At 42.0% G+C, this 21,426-nt stretch overlaps 1 protein-coding gene across 3 annotated transcripts in view; it reads left to right on the forward strand.

The window, feature by feature from the left end:
• vwde (von Willebrand factor D and EGF domains) overlaps positions 1–21,426 on the forward strand; it is a 54,513-nt gene that overhangs the window by 15,730 nt on the left and 17,357 nt on the right. The window contains exons 1-12 of one of the 3 annotated variants that reach the window (XM_049584947.1): positions 2,896–3,222; positions 8,616–8,806; positions 11,258–11,489; positions 12,949–13,023; positions 14,122–14,351; positions 14,601–14,690; positions 16,950–17,097; positions 17,237–17,451; positions 17,679–17,752; positions 17,953–18,226; positions 18,537–18,733; positions 19,329–20,206. In XM_049584947.1, coding sequence (XP_049440904.1) covers positions 3,147–3,222; positions 8,616–8,806; positions 11,258–11,489; positions 12,949–13,023; positions 14,122–14,351; positions 14,601–14,690; positions 16,950–17,097; positions 17,237–17,451; positions 17,679–17,752; positions 17,953–18,226; positions 18,537–18,733; positions 19,329–20,206 — 2,680 coding nt within the window. In that variant the 5' untranslated portion in view covers positions 2,896–3,146. Of the gene's footprint in view, positions 1–2,895; positions 3,223–8,615; positions 8,807–11,257; positions 11,490–12,948; positions 13,024–14,121; positions 14,352–14,600; positions 14,691–16,949; positions 17,098–17,236; positions 17,452–17,678; positions 17,753–17,952; positions 18,227–18,536; positions 18,734–19,328; positions 20,207–21,426 lie in introns of those variants that run through there. The other 2 variants (XM_049584946.1, XM_049584949.1) reach the window with 2 other exon arrangements.

A 21,426-nucleotide genomic window follows, 5' to 3' on the forward strand; every position in this document is an offset into this window, starting at 1 on the left:
ATTTAAAGACGTCATCTTGGGCTCTGTGAAACTGCGATAGAGCATTTGTCATTATTTTCTCACATTTTATTGGCAAAATGAAGAATCAATTAGTCAAGAAAATTATCACCATGATCTTCTACTCTTCATCTAACATCTGTGAAAGAACCAGCGACTGCCAAAAAACTTGTTTGTGTCAAAACCATCTCCAGTATTTACAGTTTTTTGACAATACAAATTGAGCCATCACTTCCTCCATCTGATATTTCCTCTTCTAAAGAGATCACTTTCTGGTCTTTGACAGAACAATCAGCCTCAGCTCCTCAGCTCCTGCCAGTGAAACTCAATATCTGAGTAGCACGGCTGCAGTTAAAGCGTGAGAATGGAAACGAGCAGTTTGGAAAGGACCCGACTGCGATATCTGGCTTATCCAAAATCCCACTCTTTGGCTGAGGCCGTTTCCCTGGAAATGTAGCATGTGGGCCATCTGTTTTTGTGGTTTGGAGTGTTGACTTATAAAATATAACTGGCTGGCCAGTAGTGAACTTCCATGATTAGACCATTAGTCTGCTCTCCCTTCTTTGGAAATGGAGAAAACATTTCAACAACATACAGATAGTTTTACAGGCCTCCGATAATTGATTTTAATTTGCTCTGAATAACAGATTAATGAAGTTGTGTTGAATCTTTTTTGTTTGGATAGTGAGGCTCATACAGAAAACAGAAGCCTACAGAATAAAGTTATTTAGGTTTGCGATGCTTTACCCTCTCTGCATATTGAAGATGATAACTTTGAGTTTTGCAGTTTAGTAGTTTAAGTGTAGATGCATGTTGTTGTTTGTTTGATTGACTTCTTCAAATATTGACCGTTTTGTAGTGGTATTATGGTAACTCCTCACATTTGCTCTGCTCTTGTTTAGTGTGTGTAGGGCGCTTGTGCATTTTGTACAGGACTTTTGTGCATTTGCTTTAGGTAGGGCATTGTGCAGTACTCTTGGTATGTATGGAACTGAGGGTGATACTGTATGTTAACTGTAGTTTGATCGTACATGTGTGCACCCGTGTTGTCTGTGTTCTCTTGAATGTCAAAGACAAATTTCTCCTACAGGCTTATTTTATCTTATCTTATCTTATCTTAGTAGTCTATTGTTTGGAGCTGAAACAACAGCTAATAATCCAATTAGTCAGAAAATCAGTAAGCAAATTGCAATACATTCTCTTGTTCTTTGTCTTGTGTAACAGTAAACTAAATATCTTTGGGTTTAGGACAAAACAAGCAGTTTGAAGATGCTTTGGGACATTTTATTGGGAATTTTTCAAACAATTTTTTGACATTTTGTAGATCAAACACTTCACGGAGTAACCGTAACAAGACTTTATTTAATCAGAATTGTTAGCTGCAGCCATATCATTATATGCATATGCACAATAAAAGAGTAGTTTGACAGAGTGATCAAATTAAGCATCCGATACAGAGCTGAAACAAGTAGTCAATTAATCAATCACTCAATTGACGAAAAAATTAATCTGCAACTATTTTGATAAGAGATCAGATTTGTTAGATAGTAAAAGTCCTGAATTCAAAATGTTACTTAAGTAAGTACAGATGCTATCAGCTTAATATACGCTACATAAAGTGTTAAAAGTAAAAGTACTTATTACGCAGAATGGCTTTATTCAAAGGGTTATTACAGAATATACTTTAAACTTTGATTAAAAGTCTTGTCCCAGTTAAACGCCCAGTCCTTTTTACTAACCTGACGTTGCTACAGATTTTGACAAATAAAAGCCTGTCTTTTTAAGTTCTTCAGATGTATAAAAGCGGGTTGTTCATTACCTCAAATTATGTGTACATTCTTCGATAACCCTGTAAGTTATGCATATTCCTCTTGTCCATAAGGGTCCTCAGAACAAAAGAATCAAAAGGGTTTTTCATCAAAATGTATCCAAGTTATGAATATTGTTTTAACATGATAAAGTGGTAAACCTTAGGTATCTGCCGATACTGAGTACCGATCCGATACCAGTGCGTAAAATAAAAATGGATGGGATATGAATTGTTGTATGTCTCAACTCCTAAAACTCTATGTAAAATATTAAGAAATAAATACATAACAGTAGAATGAATGCCATAAAACTTTTTATATAATTATTATCCAGTGTTGACACAGATCAAGACACAGGTTAAAGTGCAGCCACACAATTTGGTAAAAAAGACATTTTAAAGGCTGCAGTAGAATGCTTTATAAACTCGCTCCGTTTCCATTTCGTTTGCCTGTAGCATGCATACGCGTAATGACGTGAGGCATTGCGTGGTATCGGATTGGTCATAGGCTGTACTCACCGATACCCGATACTGCATATTAGGCAATATTGAGGCATTTCCGATACTGGTATCGGTGTCGTACAACTCTAGTCATAACTCACACTCTCTTTTTGTCGCACTGCCTGTCAGTGCTAGATCGAATGAATGATTCATAATTGATATTTTACCTGAGGCCTAATTTTTATACATGTAATGTTCATAGTGGTTTAAATAAACAATTTGATTGTATTTCTGATCTTTGCTAAGTTACTTAAGGAAATAAGTACATGTATATTAAAATTGTACTTAAGTACAGTGCTGTAAATGTACTTAGTTACTTCCACCAGTAGCAACATATGATGATCATTTCTGGCTGTTTTCTAATGTTTTAGAGATCAAACAACTAATCGATTCATCGATTGTATAAATAATTGTTGCACCCCTCTTCTTAGTAAACATTTTGATCTTTTAGGATTAGCACTGAATCTTTTCTAATCCTCGTGCAGCTCAGTGTCGGCTGTGTGCAGAGGTGTTGAGAAGGTGTACCGCTGATGCCCCTCCTAACAAACACCCTGTGATGCTGCAGCGTGCAGCAGCAGTCTGTGGTCAGCCGCTGCAGTCCGGCGTCTCGGATCAGCCGACAGCCTCTGCGATCACTGCAGCCTCGAGTGACTCCAACAAACCTAAACAAACCTCCGGAGTTCCCCCCGCTTCACTTGTTTCGGGTCGGATAACGGAAACGACGGCTGCGCTCCTGTTGCTCCGAGCAGACAGAGAGGACTTTCGGTAACACGGTGCCATTGCTCGGGTTCGGGGCTCGCGCTGTTTGGTTGCAAAGTCGCGCGCTGGGCGCTGCAGGACGATGAGACTTGAAACAGTTTTTAAACTTCTTCCGTGCGTTGTGTTTTTGCTTCCCAACGCAATGCACGCACAAACAGGTAAGATCACCCCTCTGAGTCATTCACCATCTCTGAGTTTGTCTGTTTAAATGTGGCAGAGGAGTTACGCACGCGCTGTTTTGGACCAACATCTTGTTAAACTCTTCACTGAAGTTTTCCTCAGAAAGAAAAGTAACAATTAACAAATCAAAAATGGGTCTAAACATGACATTTAATCACTGTGAACCAAAGAGCTCCTCATGTTCCTCTGGTAGGTTTTTGTCTCTGCCAAAAAGAAGCTGACACCGTCTCATCCATCATGTAACTGTCATCCGAGGCCACATACCTCCATGTCTCATGGTCACAGTGTAATGTATTGTGCTGTCATGGAGAAACACAGACAAGGCAGCTCTCATCTTTTCGTCCACACGGGCTGTTGGCTCTCCTGACAGGCAGACAGTATGTGGACTCTCAGAGAGCTTCAGTCCAGCTGATCAGGACTGAAGTGACCAGGTGTTGAGAATGAAGGATGTCTATTGGCAGCTTTGACAGCTCCTGTCGTCTCTGTCAGTGGCTCGTCTGCCTGTCACCACTGCAGCAGACTCCTATCACCTTTCACTTGACCTCTCAGGTCAGGGCCAGAAAACTGTGCTGCAGTGCACAGAAGCTGGCCGGTAATTCTTGGTTAAAGCTTGGATCTTTTTCCTCCTCTCTGATCTCACTTTGGTGGTCATGTGCTTTTATGGCTGTGTTTAAACTTCTATGGTCACACACTATAAAGTCATGTTTTAACTTTTATGGACACACAATGTAAAGTGATGTTTTAACGCCTATGGTCACACTCCATGAACCTTAATCCTCTGTCTTTTGATCTCTTTAGTAGTCACCTGTGTTCACGTCCTGATCTTAACCTAAAAACAACATGTTTCTCTAAGTTCGACCCCTTGGTAGCCTTGTGCAGTTGTTAGAAAAAAATGTTGACATTGTACATTTCTGCAAGCCACAAATACATTACATTTTTATATTTTGTACGTATCATATGAATGTTTCTAAAGTGACGTACACTGCAGACCTCTGTTTGAGTTGAACAAATGACAAACGGTGTGGGTGTTTTTTAGGGGCTTGTCACTGTTTTTCCAGCAGGAACAGTGGCACAAAAAGCAGTTGTTTTTTTTTTACCAAGACATTGCAGTGTTTGCTGCTGAGATAGTGGCACAAAAAGCAGTTGTTTTTTTACCCGGACATCGCCATGTTTCCTTACCGAGAAAACGCTGCGCTTCCTGCCGGAACTGGCACAAGAAGCGTTGGATTTTTGCTGAGATATTGCTGCATGTCTTGTCGGGATAGTGCCAGGAAAAGTGGTTGTTTTTTACCGAGACATCGCTATGTTTGCTGCCGGGATAGTACCACAAAAGTGGTTGATTTTTTTTTTTACGCAGACATCACTGCATTTCCTGCTGGGATAGTGCCACAAAAGTGGTTGATTTTTTTACGCAGACATCACTCCATTTCCTGCTGGGATAGTGCCACAAAAAGCTGTGAATTTTGCAGAGACATCTCTGCCTTTCCCACCAGGGTTGTGCCCCCAAACCCGGGTATTTTAAGCCAATACACATTTTTTTCCTAACCATAACTAAGTGGTTTTTGTGCCTAATCCTAACCAAGCATTAACGACAGTCAGACTTCTTTGGTTTTGCTTCTACAGCTTCATTCATTCATTCAGTCTGACAGTGTGTCCATGTTAACAAATTTCTTGTTGAGAGGGGTTTTGGGGGCGGCAGTAGCTCAGTCCATAGGGACTTGGGTTGGGAACCGGAGGGTCGCCTGTTCGAGTCCCCGTCCGGACCAAAATATGGAGCGTGGACTGGTGCACTGCACCTTCTGGGCACTGCCGAGGCGCCCTTGAGCAAGGCACCGAACCCCCCCAACCGCTCGGGGCGCCTGACCAAAGGGCAGCCCCCTCACTCTGACATCTCTCCACTTTGTGCATGTATAGGTCCTGTTTGTGCATGTGTGTGTCTTTCAGACCTGTGTGTAATTGACAAGCAAGAGTGAAAACATTGAATTTCCCCTCAGGGGGATTAATAATAAAAAAAGTAAATAAACTTTTACGTTTCTTTTTGCTTTAACCCATCAGTAGCTAACCACTTTTTTTCCTGGTGACATTTTGGTTGACATGGAAGCTGCAGTAGTGATTCATATGAGCAGAATTTTTATTTCTTTTTCACAGTGATATGTTTATATTCCCTAATTTGACTCACAATGTGTGCAGCTGCATTAGTCTCATCTACACTTGTTACCATTCCTCTGCTAGCAAAAGGAACATGATATCCCAATTCCCACTTCTCCAGGGCCCCGTGTTAAGTCAGACAGTTCAATAAGATTTCATCATAAAGATGTGGCCCTCTCTCACTGTTTGTTGTAGCCACTGTTTGTTCTCAGATTCACACGTAGAAATGACTCATGTGGTCATAACAAAACACTGCAGTTTCATGTTCGGAGGTTGCCTTCACATCTTCCTCTGCAAAAGTTTGAAGGTTTTATTTTTATTTTATTGGTTGTTTTAATGATCCCAAAACACAACTGTTTGTTTAGGAGTCCTCCTTTAACCTTTAACCTGCTGACCTCTCCTTTCTCTGTAGCAGTTTTAGGACTTCTTCCACTCCAGCAAAGCTTTAAAGACGATGTCTCCCATTAAGACATTTTGTGAAATACACTCAGGATTTTGAAGAAGTAGTCGCTCTCCTCCTTTCAGTTCACTTTCAACCTCAAACTGACATGTACCCATTTTATTAGCATGCTTATCCAAAGCAAAAGGACTGATGTTTCCAAGAGCTCTCTACCACAGTCCTGTGAATACCAAGTACTTCCTCCCTTTATGTTTCAGCTCATGTGAAACCATATCTTAAACATCAGCAGTCACATCCTGCTGGGAAAACCCATTAATAATAATGCTGTTAGGTTTGGCTCCAGCTCCAGTCTCCTCCATCATTAGATTTTCTTGTGCTGATGTTTGAAGGGTCTGGTTATAGTTCAGAGGCTAAAGAGAAGGGGAGGTGATTCATTTGTAGTGGTTAAAACCGGTAAACTGCAGATTACATGCCTGTCTATGACGTCTAATACAGAAGTAGACATCTGTCAGAGTAATTCATGACTTAATGCCAGTATCAGGACTGAAGTGACCAGGTGTTGAGAATGAAGGATGTCTATTGGCAGCTTTGACAGCTCCTGTCGTCTCTGTCAGTGGCTTGTCTGCCTGTCACCACTGTGGCAGACTCCTATCACCTTTCACTTGACCTCTCAGGTCAGGGAAAACTGTGCTGCAGTGCACAGAAGCTGGCCGGTAATTCGTGGTTACAGCTTGGAGCTTTTTCTTTCTCTTTGATCTCAGTTTAGCAAATGTGCATTTTCATGGCCATGTTTTAACTTCTATGGTCACACCCCATAAACCTTAAGCCTTTCTCTAATTTTTGACCTCTTAAGTCACCTGTGTTCACATCCCGATTTTGAGTTTAAAATAAGATCCATCTTTAATTTCCCAATCCTGGTAGCTATTATGTGTACCACTAGCTTCATAGACTGAATGGCCTTTTGCACAGTCATGATGGTCATCACCAGTCAGGACAGGTGTCTCTCTAAAAGGAGCCAACCTGTTGTCACCTATCCTTAGTATTAAGACCCAGACTGACTTTTCCTGGACCTGCTCCAGGTTTCCCATCATTTAAAAATATTGTGGAGATTTGGCTTTCTTTAAGACACTGTTGTGTTGAATGTTCTTCCGGTGGAGCCAAGAGGAGACTTGTGGCATGAGATGATGGCACAGAAACATCATCACAACAAGATGATGGTTTTCATGAGATAGATGAGATAGATATATCTTATGGTCGGCCAGACAGACTTACAGTAAGGGATGGTATACTACAATGCACAATAATATTGGCACATCATTATCGCAAGATTAAATCTTCTAAATGAAATATTGGCATCAGCCCAGAAAGCAAAAATCTGTCGATACAACAGGCCAAAAAGATGGCCTTTAAGTTATGCAACATTAATTAATCAAAATAGGTTAAACCCTCGGTTAGCCCTGGCTGTGGCTACTGTCAGGACTGATTCAGGCATGGCATCATCCAAGCCTGTTCAAGTAGGATAAATTTACAGTTTTGTTTGAAAATGGTACATCAAAATAAATATGGCATGTTTTACATGTAACCTAAGTTAAAGTAGTTGTCTTATTTTGCCCAGTGAATGTGTACATTTTGAAGAGCATTGTATTTTATTTGTTCATCTGCTACCGGGCAATCCAGATAAGAGTAGGCATACTAATATGTTAATACCACTACAGGAGAGACGTGATATTCTCTGCAGTTAGTTGGACAAAGATGTCCGTGTACCGTTACGGCATTCAGTCAAAATTAACTGGAAAATATCTTCACAAATCCTCTATCGTGCTTCCCTTACAAGTGTTGCTGTAGCATTAACCTCTGCAGACTTTTCCCCTTCTCCATGCATCTTTGACATCGGTGCAGGTGTGCCAGAAGTCCCTGCTTACTTCACTGTCACGTCACAGAACCCCATGCCCCCGATCCTAGCTTGGCCTGTTTCATCCATTCATTTAACAGTGACAGTCAACCGAGGCTCTGGTCTGGGGGACAAGCAGGCCTGTGCCTGGTGCGCCCAATACATAATCCATCCGCATCCCTGACCTGTATCTTCAGTAGGTGGACAAAAACAAATATTTGGTTAAAGTAAATACTGGGATGTCCTACCTCTTTGAACAGGCTTCTAAGGAATTCAAGTTTTTAATATATAATTAAGAGCATTGGGTGTTGAAATGTGTTGATGTTTAGTCTTAAAAAGATTTAAAGCCTGTGACACCGTTAGTCTAATTAATGTAAGAGAGCTCTTCTGAATCAGCTGTTGTTTCCTGACACCTCTACTAGCTCCTGATGAAAGGTTTATTTCTACATATACTGTGCCCATAGTCCGTATTGTTCATTGCTATTACAGGCTTTTTGTTAAAATTGAGAGAACAAGTCATGCATTTCAATATTTCCTGTCTTTGTGATGTTTGTTTGTGTTGCTTGTGTTATGTTTAGCTCTACCCCTGTGTTTTCATCATTTTCTTTCCTGTAACCACTCAGTTTTTGTCTTTGCAAAAGTATTTTAGTCTAATTCAGTAAATGCATTCATAGCCTGAATGATATAATCGTGCACTCTCTCTCTCATGTCAGTACATTTCATGGTCTGTGTGCAAACGTCAACACTGAGCAGCACCAGACCTTTTTATCAGCTTTGAAATCAATTTGTAATCTTGAATTTGGACCAGCTGGACGGAGCATGTCCACAATTCAGTACTTGTCTGCAGAAAGCTTCCCATATGTTCGATCATTAGCATTGACAGTCTTGGTGTACATCCAGTACTTATGTTGTCTCTCTGGCTGGACTTGCAGTGCTCCCTCCAGAGTGTACGCCGGGCGGCCACTCTGTCCTCCAGGACCCCTATCGCAGCACCACCTTCAGCTCCAGCTGGCTGCAGCAGTCGGCCCTGCAGGACTTCATTTGCGACCACTCCCTCACTCCAGGCTGGTACCAGTTTCAGATCTTCGACAAGCCGGCCAGCATGCCCACCCAGTGCGTGGAGGTAAATGATCGGCATGTGTTGTGTTTCTCTGTCATACGTTATATAAAATATCAGAAATATTTTGTGATGCCTACGCTGTGGCTCACGTACCTTAAATTCCAGTGTATTTACGCCTCTGTGCCGATGACAGCCATGGCCAGAGACATTATGTTTTGGGTAGTTTGTCCGTCCATCTGATCCATTCTCTTGACACGATATCTCAAAAACGCCTCAAGGGAATTTCCTCAGATTTGGCACCAACTTCCACTTCGACCCGATAATGAAGTGCTGTTCTTGTGAACATGATATTTGAAGAAAACCTTAAGGAAATCTTTTTAAAATTTGACACAAACATCCACTTTGAGTCCAGGATGATCTGATTAGACTTTTGCGGTCAAAGGTCAAGGTCACCGTGACCTCACAAAACATGTTTTTGGTCATACTTCAAGAATTAATTGGCTAATTCTGACAATAGGATAAAATGATGAAGTTATGCCATTTATTATCCAAAAGGTCAAAGGTCAACTTTACAGTGACATCATAACGTTCTACAAAAACACTTATCTGACCAACGTCAACGTCTTAACTCACAAACAGAAGGGTAGACGTTTGGTCAGATACTGAATTGATGACACTAGTCTTGGGTGTCCACCCTGAACCTGTGCTGATTGTTTAGATCTTCTGTGCTGCTGACCTAGCACCACTGATCTAGCTAATCTTAAATGGACCTACACTTGTATAGTGCCTTTGCTGTCATCTGGCCAGCGCATCTGAAAGCGCTTTTTACACTACGAGCCACATTCACCCATTCACACACCGGTGGCTGAAGCTACCATACAAGATGCCACCTGCTACTCAGTTTTTAACACACTCACACATTGATGGAACAGCCATTGGGAGCAATATGGGGTTCAGTATCTTGCTCACAGATACTTTGACATGCAAACTGGAGGAGACGGGGATTGAACTGCTATTCTTCCAATTAGTGAACGACCCGCTTTACCTCCTGAGACACAGCCGCCCTACTGTAGTATTACAAATCAGTTGAGGACGACGCCATTAATGTTTACATCTTACGCTGTCACAAGCCTCATAGATGCACATTTCCTTCTGTGCAATAATTCAGATGATGGGAGTAGTTCGGTAGAAAGAAAACATGAAACTTGAAACAAGGTCTGTGGATTATGTTGAGAAACCGGGTCATGATTTCTGGAAAGAGAAATTTGCAGTTTAGTTTGTAAATTTATTTTTTTGGAGGGAAGGGGGGGGCGCCACAAGCCGAGTGCCATCTAGCTCCATTATAATCTAGAATCCCTAAGGCCAATATTTCCAACTCTTTGCAGCTCAAACTAAAACAATCTAGATTAATATGTAGCACTACAGGTAAGAGGGAAAATATATATTCCTGATTTTGGGGTGAACTGTCCCTTTAAATGATGCAAACAATTTCCTCACCAGTGGTTGGAAGAGATTTTTCTGACTTGCAAAGTAAAAGTAATCTGGATAGACTGTCTGTAGTAACATATTTGGTGGAAAAATTGTCAAGTACGGCACAAAATTTAACTTTGGAAGTCACAGTAACAAAATCTGCAATTACTGTACAAATATTCCAAGTCAGTCAAATCAGATATCCGTGTTTCTTAACCTGTTGTGACCTCAGCTGAAGGTGGTGAAATTCTCATGACCCCCACATTTTCATTTTATCACGTCAGTCAATTTTGTGTTCTCATTTTTCAGAAGCATGCAGTGAGGACATGTTGATGTGTTCCAAATGTTCAATTTAGCTTTTTTAATTACAAACATCAGTCTCTGAGTTCTCTCAGGAGCCCATCTGTGACCTCATGTGGAGGACCTGTCCCCACCTGAGTGTTTGTCTTTGTGTCATAGTGTGTGAGCTTGAATACATATGCACTTATGGACACACACAGTCATCATTATGTGTGTGTGAGTACATATTTATGAAGGAGAGTGCAAGGAGAGCTGGAATGTGTCTCATTTCCTGCGGGCGGCCTGCTGTGAGGAGCCTGCAGGATCCATCTGAAGTGTCAGCCTCCCTCTGCCTTCTCAGGGCATCGCTGCTCTCCCTGGGTGATGGATATCCACAGGAGTGGGCGGAGGAAGGAAGAGAGGACTGCTGTGAACATGTGTTACATAATAAGGCGATGTCTTTATGATGATGGCAGATAAATGGCCAGATTTGTCAAGCCAAGGATTTTTTTTAAAAGGGGAATAAACTGCAACAATAAGTGTTAAAAAGTAGCGTTTTCAGATTGATGCTATTTTAGCTTGAAGAGTTAATGTTTGTTGGTGACATCATTGGTACAAAGCTGGAAATACAACAGCACTACAGTGTTTATTTGTCTCTTTATTATTATATTATCCCAACATGTCAGTACCTTTGTACAGCAAAGTAATTGCCCTCAGAAGTGTGTGCCCTAATATTCTCCTCTCTGTCTCTGTCCAAACATCCAGGTGAACCACTGTGGGACTCAGGCTCCTGTGTGGCTGTCTCTGGCTGAGGGTGAGACCCTGCCGGGGCCTCTGGAGGTCAGACAGCTGACAGCCTGCGCTGCCTGGCAGCTCTACCCGGGCGTCAGCAAAGACTGCTGCATGTTCCGCATCCCAGTCAGCGTCCGCAACTGTGGAGACTTCTATGTTTACCTGCTCCAGCCTACACAGGGATGCATGGGATACTGCGCTCAGGGTATGTCAGAGCAGAAAGAGACATGTTTGTAATAACTTTCACGTAATTATATCATGAAAATGGAAAAATAAGAGAAGCAGCTGAAGTTTTAAGCTTGTGGTTGAAAAGGTTTTCTAATCAACATGATGTCAAAGGGAAACTTTGCTGATTTGCTATGGTAAACTTTCCTCCATCTAACCAGCACCCAGATCTCCCTGCTCATCTCTCAGCCTTGATTTGGCAGATGATGCTGGCTCTAGGGCTGTTGCTCCAACTACAGGTTGTACGTCAGCATTTCCGAATGGAGACACAAGGAGTACCGAACTCAGACCAAATTCAGACCAACCTGTAAAACTGAGCAGTGCTGATCAAATTTAAATCAAGATTCTGTAACTGCGTTGTCTATTTCTCACCTTGTATGTCTCCAGAAACATATTTAAGGTAACAGTATAATGGTAATAAAAGACTGTTTGTTACCAGCTGGCTGCCATATTGTTTCCAAACGGGAAGCTTGCATTCCTTCACCTACCAGTGGGGGCGTTTATTGGTCCGGGACAGCGCAGTGCATTCTGGTAGTTTTATGTTTTCTACCTCTTGAGCAAAAGCGAATGCCGTAGCCCCTTTTCTCTGTTTTGTCTGGTCATGTAGCACAAAATGGAAAAGTATTTGTGTGTCTCTACTGCGTACACAGCCCAGGTTTTTTTAGAAGACCATCTTCTCAGCAAATGATATTGCACTTATTTTGACAGGTGTTGCGATTGCGATATGAGCCATGATTTTAGTGGGAATGGTAATTTTTGCATATCATTTTAACTAAAAAACATATAAAAATCATGATGTGATTTTTGCTGGTGTCTATACCAATCAAATATGCACCTTTGTGTCTGGAATATGATTTGTTGGCCGGGGCATCTCTGTAGCACCACAATGCTTCATTTATAACACTGTGTTGTGACACATTTTACCTTTATCAAAAGTTACGGCTTCAGCGTCACAATGCTTTGAACTGTGGGTAATTCCCTCAGGCGAAGTTTGCAGAAATGTGGACTTATACAAAGTGTGCATAAAGGGCTCAAAATGTCTGTAGGTGAGCCCTCATATACTTGACAGTTTGATAATGGGACAGCCTAAGGCCTCATGCATTTTGCAGGAACACGCCTCAAAGTCTGTCAGTTTGTCAAAGTGGAGATTGGGACTAGGCCATAGTGCCCAGATAGAGGCAGGTTACAACATTATCCTGAAGAAGGCATTATGCTTACATGTTGATTTTCAGTACAAGACTGCAACAGGGTCATTAGTGCGAAGCTGCCCATCCTTTCAAGGATACATCTACACTTTTTAATAGTAAACTAAACTGTTTCTCAGAGCAGATCTTAGAAACAAACTCAGTCTCTTCTCTGCCAACTTGTTTCATCTATCATGTTCATTAATGTTGATTTTCAGTTGAGTGCCTTTGTTTCTCCTCTGTCTGTCTGAACAGAGATGTCAGACGCTGCACCCACAGCGTCCCTGAGCTGCGGTCCTGATGAGGTGAACGTCAATGGAACATGTAAAAGTGAGGATCCTGCTGCCGTGTTTACAGCGTACGCTTGTCTCCTCATGTTAGGTCAAACACCAAAACAATCGGGAGGTCAGGGAGTTGCCATGTGGTCAGGAATGCACCGTCAGCCCCCTCACCGCTCCTCTTAATGAGCTGAGCATGTGTCCCGGTGTCCGCTGGGCCTCGTCTCCATGGCGACGGCCCTCAGCCAGGTCGTGAATTACGCAGAGGCAGGTTTTTAGGAAGCTGGCAGAGGTGGAAAAGAGGAGGAGGGAGGTTTAATCAGTGATAGATGAAATAACACTGAATATGTTGATTGACTTTTTTAAATAATAGAATCCAGGTTGGTTCGATTCCCAAACTCACTTTTCTACTTAAAATTCGCAGAGCAGGCCCAGCTGAATATTTCGACTGCTTATATTCATGAATTCATATTCCTCAGCTTAACCTACATTCCTCTGCATAATCATTTACTGCATTTGTCAGTCATGACTAAGACAATTACAAATTTGTATTACTTTCCCAGAATGGGGCTCTCTTGTTGTTAAATCCACTGGAATGCAAATCAGCATCAGTCTCCAGCCAAATGTTAGTAAAAGATGTGTTTAAGGTTGTTAATTTGATGGTAGAGGTAAAAAAGAAAAGGTTAGTGACACAGCATACTGAAACTACAGTAAAGAAATGATCCTGTTAGCGCACTTGATGAAGCTTACAGTATGGTTTCCCTTAATTGAAATTAAGGGTCTTAGCATAAACCAGAAATACAGCTCCAGATCAGAAGTACAGGGTGTATGGAGCAGGGTGTCTATATACTTTTGGCCATATGCTTTGATGTATATTAAACCATTAGTGAGATCGGAAATGGAGCCTATGGGTGAACAAACTTGTTTGGGGAGGTGAAATTGCAGTGACTGTAGATTCAATTCCACTTTGACATTAGACAGTGGTGTACATTTACTCTACAACATATATGACCTTGATTTCTTCATTTCTTCTTCACTTCTGTTGTTGTTTTTACACTTCCAATGTGCAGAGGAAAAAATAGCATAAATATCATCTGATCTAAAACACATGTTAGCCTCCTCTCATCTCCTTCTGCTTCTCTGCCGTCAGCAAAGCAGCCTCCCACTCCATCTACACCAGTGATCGTCTCAGAGGTGACAGGAAACTCTGTCTACTTGAAGTGCAGCTTCGGGAGCAGCTCCAACAGCTCCCTGGGTTATGTGGTGGCCTGGTCCCGCCTCTCACCTGAGGGCAGAAAGGAGGAGCTCAAACAGGAGACCACCATCCAGACCTCCGCCTTCATCGAGCTGGACGGCTTCAACCTCCGTCTGGGGGACAAGGTCTGACTGTGTAAATCACAGATACTGTGACTGAAGCTGTTACTGAAACCTGTCAGCATGTCGTTTTGTTTTACTGTGCACCGGTCATGTGTGTGACCCAGCCTTAACTGAAAAACCTTTTATACAGACGGGATTTTTTTTCCCTGTGTGGCTCCTTCTGTTCTTTCTGTCTGTCTTTACAATGTTGGCATAATAATTCAGATTGAAAAAAAAAAGACTACAAAGTTCTTTCTTTCCCTCCTCTCACAGATTTACTGCTCAAGCTCCAGTTTCTTCTTGGACTCGCCTGACGTCCGCGGTGCATCAGTGGAGAGTCAGGAGTTCTTTGCTGGAATTATGGTATATCATAGTAGTTTTATAACTCTGTATGTGTGTGTGTGACCATGGCTAAATTTTGTGAAGCAAAGAGAGAGCATTTATTTGTGCAATTGCAGGTTTTTGCAGGCATGTCTGTTTGGTTCTGTGTGCAGGTTTTTAGATAAAATAAATCTTCGGTTATCCTGATGGAAACTGCTGAGCATCTGTTGCAGTACAAAGTTGGAAGAGTGCAAATCAAAGACTGCAAATATACAAAAGACTAAAAAAACGTAACAGTATGTGCAAAATAGGGGTGAGCCATATCATCTTGTTCCCAGTTATACCAATTATTTTTAATATCATATGAAACGTTCATATCGCGATATTTTGACTTGTTGACATATTGACGTCATACTGTTACCCACGGCAACAACAAGCATGGCTGATAGTGAAATTATTATTGACTCTGCGGTGGTTCCAAAAAGAGGAGCAGCTTCAGCAGTGTGGAATAAACTGTGGCGTCCTGAATGTTTTATGAACAGGAACTCATTCAGCGGCTCCTCTGGCAGCAGCACAGCGTCTCTCCCTCTCCTCTCTCACTGTGTGCACACGGGAGTCGGTGTCGTCATATGATTTTATCATAAACCTTTGGTAATGTAAACCTACGTGACACTCGCAGCTCGACAAAAAACTCCATATAAGTGAATGTGTGATAGTTGTGGTATCATAACAGCCTGTCACAGGTTACAGTGTGATGATTAGAGGAGAAATGGCAGAACATAAAGGTCCAGGTGGAAAAAAAAAACAACTCCATCATTTAGGATTTTACTAAAAGAAGGAAATCACCTGTTGATTTATATATATATAGATCCCAGGGGACATTTTGTATTTGGGAGCTGTTTAAATGCGTAATTTGTGGTAGATTTTATTTTGAACTATTAATATTGTAACAGACTCTGAATCTCAGTCTGAGTTACTGTTGTTGTTCACAAACTAAGAAATGAGAGATCATTTTTGTTTAGTTTTTACTGTATATTTGAAGGCAAACTGTAAAACTATATCTCTTATTCAGTTATTAGTTGTATCATCAAGAATATCTTATTTTAAAAGTACCTTGAAATATCTTGATATTATTTTAGGGCCATATCAGAATATAAAAAAACTAGATAACTGTAAGGTATAAATATGGTGACGCCCAAATATCATTGCCATCGGGTGGATACTTGTATGTCCATATTTCTTCTTTTTTTGGACATAATTTAATGTGTGCATTCTTATACAGAAGGAAAAAGTGACAGCACTGAATATATTAAGATGAATGTTTTCAGGATTTGGGGAACTGCAGCAATTCCCTTTCTTGCAGAGAGTTAGAAGAGAAGAATGACACCAGTCTCATGTTTCTGTGTATGGAGCTAGATCCAGGAGGCAGTTAGCTTAGCTTAGCATAGAGACTGGAAGCAGAGGGGAAAGCTAGCCTGGCTGTGACAAAAGAAAAATAAATGTGCATTTTCCCCCAAATTAACCTTTGAATAATATCTTGTTGACCACCAACATTTTTTATTTTACCTTAATTTTACCAGGAAGTACATTTAACATAAACAAATTTCTTTTCCAAGAGAGACCTGGCCGAGGTAGCAGCCGTGCTAAATCACACCATATTAAATACAACATATGAAGCTGATATACAAAAATTATAATTAAACAGAAGAACAGCTGTTTGACACAGTGGCATCTCAAGAAAAACCACCACATACCTCCGTCATATTTTCATGCTGTCTTTAAAGTCCTCAATGGATATTAAGGTTTCTAATTTACACCTTTTTCAGATTATTCTGTGCATAAGATGCAGAGTAGGAAAATGCAATTTTCCACAGATCTGTCAAAACCAGGGAAATAAAAAAGCAACCACTTGGTGGAGTGTAGCTGGTAACTGCCAGAACATGGATTAAAGAATAAAAAGTTATTGCCAAGTTCCTGTTACACTTCATCTTGAAATTGTTTTTTACTCCAAGTTATGTCAGTTATTTTATCCAGAAAAAGAGAAATGTAAAAATGCAAAAATGGACACTACTACACACTGAAATTTTAACTGCTCTGCTCACAATTCGCTTGAAAAGTTGGCCACCTGACTGCAGAGATACTGTTTAACACAAAACCATAAGTAATAGGATTATTATCTCTTGTTCGCAAGACTGGTTTCGCTCACTTGGTGGTCACTGGAGACCATGTTAGCTAAAGACGTTAGGTGTTCCTCCAAGGAATATTTCTTTGTCCAAATCTAACTGTAACTGTTGTGTGCAGCTAAGACCAGAGATGAGCAGTGTGTCTGAGGACGGGAGGCTGTATGAGCTGGTGGTTGAGAGCACCGTTCCTGTCCCATGTCTGGAGGAGTCCTCTTCCTCTGCAGAGCAGTGCACTCTGTCTCTGCAGCTCAGCACGAGCAGTAAAGGTGAGCACTTGCAGCAAGATAATGACGTCATACTCCCCAGTGAACATAGGGCTATGGATAGTATGTCAGATATTACCTGCACAATTTTGCTTTTTTTATTTTAATGTAAATAAGTGGCTCATTCCCTGTTGTGTTCCAGATGAGGGTTTATTGGGCACAGATCTGTCTCTGTCCTCGTGTGTGGTGGACCTGTCCCGGGGCCCCTGTAGGGACGGGGTTTGTAGCCGAGCTGTGATCCACTTCAGCCCCGTCACTGACTTTGTCAAAGATGGCAACAGGACAACTCACATCTCCGTTAAATCCATCGTCACACCGAATTTTCTCTGGAACGGGTACTCACCAGAACCAGTTGAGGTAAATATATAATATGTGGATGGTTTATTGATTCAGGATTTTTGGATTTATATCTCTCTATATATTTAGCTCGTTGTTCCTATTTAACCTTCTTTGTGATCCCATTTTTTTCATGATCTTTGCTTGTGTCAAACTGCTTTTATGATGTGTGACCATGTTGTTTTTTTAATGTAATGCAACTAGAATATTTAATTTTAAGAATGAATTGAATTGATCTGTCATTTCAGATAACAGTGCAGGACGTCCCCTCAGCCTACTGCTACGTCTTCACTGATCCTCACATTATCACATTTGATGGCAGGTACTTCAGTTTCTTATTCAGTTCACCTGGAGACATACTTTTTATGTATCATGGACTGCACTATATTTAATCAGGATTAAACAGATTTAATTATGTGTGGAAATTACAAATTGTCTATAGTGAATGATGGTTTTTCTGTCTACTTTCGAATGGCTGGGCGGCGAACAACTGTGTGAATATTTTCCATTGAATATTCACAGGCATTATGACAACTACCAAGTTGGCACCTTTATTCTCTATAAGAGCGTTTTGAGGCCGTTTGAGGTCCACGTTCGTCAGTGGGAATGCGGCAGCGTGGTGCACTCCGCCTCGTGCGTGTGCGGCTTCGTGGTGAGGGACGGTGGCGACGTCATTGCTTTTGACATGTGCAACGGAGAGATGGGTGAAACCAAACCGCACCTGTCTGTGAAGAACAGAGACTTGACCAAGAGTGGCATTCGCATCACCGAGTCCTACCAGGGCCGCAAGGTCACGGTGAGCAAAGAGGAGTCACACTTAATAAACCTGTCTATAGATTTCTAAATGAATAAACAGTATGGCTGAATAAATGAGTTCTGGAGCACTTCCAACTCCACTCTTTCCTCTTCTCCTACTATGACAAAAAACTAAGACATCACTTATATGTTTAAAGACACCAGGAGGGCATTTTGATTTATACTTTGCCAAACCTGGTTAAAAAACTGCACACAAAAAGATGCCTTGGTTTCAAAATGTGGCGAACTCATGACAAATTTAGCTGTCGACATGCTCACTGTCTTCGTGTGGTTGTCCTAAATCTTCACAGATGACCTTCTCGTCGGGAGCATTTGTCCGTGCAGATGTGTCTAACTGGGGAATGAGTCTGACGCTGAGAGCTCCCAGTTCAGACTGGAGACACACTGAGGGCCTCTGTGGGACCTACGACGCACAGTCAGACAACGACTTCCACTCAGCAGGAGGCGCCACACTGGAGCATCTGCACGCTTTTATCTCTGAATGGAGGTCAGTGTTTTTAGAGTCGTATCTGTCTGTTGACACAAAAGTTTTGGTAGTGTTTGCTCAGAGCCATTAACATCTGTACACTGATTACAGGCATTATTTCAAGAGTTGTTATTTTCTCCTATGTTGCCATTTCTCCTTGCTCTTTTTCATGAATGTAGCAAGGCTGCTTTTTTGGATAAAGGATATGTAATCCTGCCTGCCAAACTCTGATCGGGCAGTAGATTCTCTAATTGTCTTTAACAACTGCCAATGAGCATAGCACCAGACCTTTTTGAATCCCTGAACAAATCTGATATGTGGGCAAGGATTCAGAGGTCTGGAAAGTGGTTAGCAGTTTATCAGCTGTTGCAGCTGATTTATCAACCTGGCAAACCAGGCACCTTTTTACCTGGGCCAAATCCCAGGTAAAAAGGTACCAAAAGGTTCACTGTGTCAATTGGTTGTGTGTAATTTGATTATTAGCAGATTCTGTTAAAAATGTGCACCTTTAATCTTACCATAGACTACGGGAGCCCAGGGCCATGTCAGGCCACCAGAGACCCTCCTGTCAAGCCCTGTTTCCTCCTCACTGACATCTCCTCCTCTCCTCTTTCAGGCTCCCTCCAGGCAACAGCCTGTTTGACACCGTGCCATCCCACCTGACGACACTGAGCCCCCGCAAGTACTGTAACTGTCAGGCAGAGCCCCGCCTCTCATCCCCCAGAGCCCGATCTCAACCGGTCACCTCCTCCGACTCCACCTGCTCTCATCACGGCAACGTGCACCTCCCCAGCGTCTTCCCCACTCTGGACGTCACAGCTGAGTATATCAGCTCGGTAGAACTACTCAAAGGTGATGGACACGACAGACAGACGCTGCCTTCGGGCCACTCCAGACACAACACCCAGGATCAAGGCAGTGACTCTCATCTGCACGAAAGAAGCGCCTCCTCCAGGGACAGAGCTTCAACCTCAGCTCAACACCAGCGGCACAGGAACAAGCGGCAGACCCACCATTACATTTCTAGCTCTCCACACCAGAGCCTCAGCCAGTCTGATCTGGAGGGCTTCACCTACTTTTTCCCAGAGGACCACGAAGCAGCAGTTCAGACAGACTTTTCCCTCACGTGGCCCACACCTTCTGGCCTGACGGAGCAGCAGGCCAGGACTCAGTGTCAGCAGACTGTGGCGAGCTCCAGCATAGTGTTGGGCTGCAGGCGCCTGTTAGAAAAGTCGATTATGAGCCGTGTGGAGGCGATGTGTGTTACCGACCTCCAGCTGAAGGATGAGCAGTCATGGCTGAATGCAACTTTACCGCTGCTGGAAAATGAGTGTGAGAGGAGGCTGATGGAGGAGAGGAGGAGAGAAGAAGAGTACCAGGATGTTGTGGCTGTCCTCAAGTGTCCCAACCTGTGCAACGGCAACGGCCAGTGCTCAGATTGGGGTTGTGTCTGCTTCCCAGGATTTGGGTCATATGACTGCAGTGTGCTATCTGGTAACATACTAAACACACACTAACACAGACGCAGAGGTGTTAAAGAGTTTCCATCACATATTTTGTCCACTAGTCACAACTGACAGGTTTATCTTTCAACTGTAAAACACTTAAACTCTTACATTCACCTCCTCTACTCCACCGCTCCATAACATAGAACAGTTTTTGTCTTCTTTAGGGGGGTCACTGAATCTTTAGGGGAACATAGAAGACCAACAGAATATGTCACATAGAAGTGATACACATGATCTTAAAGCTGGGAGCCAAAAGATTAATTTGAGATACAGGTCAGCACATACCATTTGTTACACATATTTGGGAGCTAAATTTAAGCATGTTTTACAACTCGAAAATTGATTAAAAAAATGGTCAAAAATCCCTCAGAAATACCACATAAAGACACAGAGACCTTGAGGAACACCATGAAAAAAATCCAAACTATGGTTTGGAATCAAAAACTTCTGACATTTGGAGATTCTTGTAAGAATTGCATTTTTGTTTGCACTTCTGTTCTGGAAACTGCAGATAAGGCTTCAATAGGCCTTATTATGCAGTGGTGTCCATTTCAACAAAATGGTCTCACTACAATGAAATGGCTACTATGGGCGCTAACATCATCACACATGAATAAAATTAGGCTCACTGAATCCACAAGAGTCTCAGCTTTCCAGTCATACCCAGTTTATGTAATTCCAAAACTGTTTAGCGACCCCAGTATGCAGAAATATTCAAATACAGTAGGCAAAAACAACACATGTATGCTGCATGCAAACAACTGCATGGGATTAAGCATAAAGAGGAAACTCGTGGGTACCCATGAACCCATTTTTATTCAGATATCTTGAGATAAGAAGTCAAGGGGACCCCTGTAAAAGTGGCCAGGCCAGTTTTTCCCTTGCCAAAATGTAGCCTTACTTTGCAGCGCTATTTTTCCTGATAATCGAGCTTGACGTGGTTGGTGCCAATGGATTCTTAAGGCCTTGTAGTTTCATGATACCAGTGTCTTCACTATGGCTTTAAAACTCCCACCACAGCCTCTGAATGACAGTAATGTCAGCCGAGGATGCCAGCAGGAGGCTAAAGGTAAAACAAGCCTAAACTACTTAGAATATCATTAAACTGACTTATACAAACATCACAAGAACATTTTAAGGTATGTTTTGTTATGTGATACATTTAGCAGTTACTGGCACACATCGATCTCTACACAGGACCTCTGT

The sequence above is a fragment of the Epinephelus fuscoguttatus genome, linkage group LG8, assembly GCF_011397635.1.
Source record: "Epinephelus fuscoguttatus linkage group LG8, E.fuscoguttatus.final_Chr_v1".
Lineage (NCBI taxonomy): Eukaryota > Metazoa > Chordata > Actinopteri > Perciformes > Serranidae > Epinephelus > Epinephelus fuscoguttatus.